Consider the following 2,154-nt stretch of genomic DNA (forward strand, 5'->3'; position numbering starts at 1 on the left):
TGAGCATTAAGGTCCCTTCCAACCCAAACTACTTTGTATTCTTCGAAATTATTTAAGGTTTTGCAAAAATACAGCAAAATTAGGACCAAAGGATAGTAGATATTGGTCCTTGATGTGGGAGGTGGGATTGCAGCCTGTGGTTGAGGGTGTGTGTGTTGCCCGTGGTGAGCTGGGTCTTGCTGCTCTCCCCCTGCAGCGCTGAGCAGCCATGGAGAGGATGCAGCAGGTCGTTGGGCGGGCGAGAGCCGCCTTCAACTCGGGCCGGTGCCGCTCGCTGGAGTTCAGGCTGCAGCAGCTGAAGGCGCTGGAGCGGATGGTGCAGGAGAAGGAGAAGGAGATCCTGGCAGCCATCAACGCGGATCTGCACAAGGTCTGGGTCCAGGGGCCTTTTTCCTCCTGCTGTGCATGGGTGGTGGTGAGCCCTGAGGGAAGGCAGGAAGGCCCCAGGGCTGCTTTTGTCATGGCAAGTGGTTTCTGCTGATGTCCCCCGTGGTCCTGGATGACTTTTCTCTACCTCCCTGGGCGGGTGTGGTGGGTGCAGGAGGTGGGTGCCTTGGCCATCCCCTCCCCAAGCTCCTTGTTGTTGCAGAGCGGGCCCAACGCGTTCAGCCACGAGCTGATGGGCGTGCTGGGGGAGCTGGCGCTGGCCGTGGAGAAGCTGCCGTCGTGGGCAGCCCCTCAGCCCGTGAAGAGGAACCTGCTGACAATGCGGGACGAGGCGTACGTGTGCCCCGAGCCGCTGGGGGTGGTGCTGATCATCGGGGCCTGGAACTACCCCTTTGTGCTGATCATGCAGCCTTTGATCGGGGCCATCGCAGCAGGTGGGGACCCGCCACAGCCCCTGTCCCTCGTGGGGCATGGGTGGGTGCCTGGGGAGGCGGGAGAGGAGCGCGGGGGCTCGGTGGCCATGGTGGGTTTGTGTTGTAGGCAATGCCGTGGTGGTGAAGCCGTCGGAGATCAGCGAGAACACGGCTCGGCTGGTGGCGGATCTCCTGCCCCAGTACATTGACGGGGTGAGTGCGGCCCCACGTCACTCCTCAGGTTTCTCTGCGCCACAGGGATGTGCCGGGTTGGGGTGACCCTGCCACACTCGCCCCGCAGGAGCTGTACCCCGTGGTCACTGGAGGAGTACCTGAGACGACAGAGCTGCTGACCCAGAGATTCGATCACATCCTCTACACCGGCAACTCCGCCGTGGGCAAAATTGTGATGGCAGCGGCCGCCAAGCACCTGACGCCCGTCACCTTGGAGCTGGGTGGGAAGAGCCCCTGCTACATCGACAAGGACTGCGACCTGGCCGTCGCCTGCAGGTCAGGATGTTGCAGACGCTCTGTGGGCCGTTGTCCCCTGACTGTGGAGAAACCATCTCCCTTTCTCCCGCAGGCGGATAGCGTGGGGGAAGTACATGAACTGCGGGCAAACCTGCATCGCCCCGGACTACATCCTCTGCGACCCGTCCATCCAGAGCAAGGTGGTGGAGAACATCAAGGCGACTCTGCAGGTGAGTGTGGAGTTCCTTATCCCTGTTACAATTGAGGTCTGAGTTTTTTGGTTGCGGCCCTGGAGTTGTTGTTATTTTGAAAGTGTGTTGAGCGCCTTGGTTCTGCTGTGCCCTTTGGCAGGAATTCTATGGGGAAGATGTGAAGTCATCTCCGGATTACGAAAGGATTGTCAACAAGCGTCACTTCAGGAGGATCCTGGGCTTGCTGGAAGGGCAGAAGATCGCTCATGGGGGAGAAGCTGATGAGGCCTCCTGCTTCATAGGTGCTCCTGGCGGCTGTTGGGGAGGGGGGGGCTTTCTGCTGGCAGTGGGTGTCTTGTGGGGGCTGTGTGTTTGTCTGTGGTTTGCTTGGTGTGTGTTGAACGCAGGCAGTGCCCGGGATGAGGTCCTGTGACTGACCACATCTTCTGTCCTGCTCACGCCGTCTCCTGCTGTCCTGTTTGCCTCAGCACCGACTATCCTCACCGATGTTTCTCCGGAGTCAAAGGTGATGGAGGAGGAAATCTTTGGGCCAGTCCTCCCCATTCTGACGGTGAAGAGCGTGGACGAAGCCATTGAGTTCATCAACCGTCGGGAGAAGCCCCTTGCCCTGTACGTCTTCTCCAACAACAAGAAGGTGGGTCTGGGCTGTGCTCCCCCGCGGAGGCATCTCT

At 59.8% G+C, this 2,154-nt stretch overlaps 1 protein-coding gene across 1 annotated transcript; it reads left to right on the plus strand.

Annotated features, from left to right (window-relative positions):
• Window positions 1–188: 188 nt before the first annotated feature.
• Window positions 189–2,117, plus strand: LOC104458026 (fatty aldehyde dehydrogenase-like; the record flags this gene model as incomplete). Its single annotated transcript, XM_010076680.1, has 7 exons — window positions 189–370; window positions 590–821; window positions 928–1,013; window positions 1,102–1,310; window positions 1,384–1,501; window positions 1,623–1,764; window positions 1,951–2,117. Coding segments are annotated over exons 1-7 (1,116 nt in total), but the record flags the coding sequence as incomplete, so codon positions are not given.
• Window positions 2,118–2,154: the final 37 nt, after the last annotated feature.

Source organism: Pterocles gutturalis, unplaced genomic scaffold (genome assembly GCF_000699245.1).
Source record: "Pterocles gutturalis isolate BGI_N339 unplaced genomic scaffold, ASM69924v1 Scaffold49938, whole genome shotgun sequence".
NCBI classification, from domain to species: domain Eukaryota; kingdom Metazoa; phylum Chordata; class Aves; order Pterocliformes; family Pteroclidae; genus Pterocles; species Pterocles gutturalis.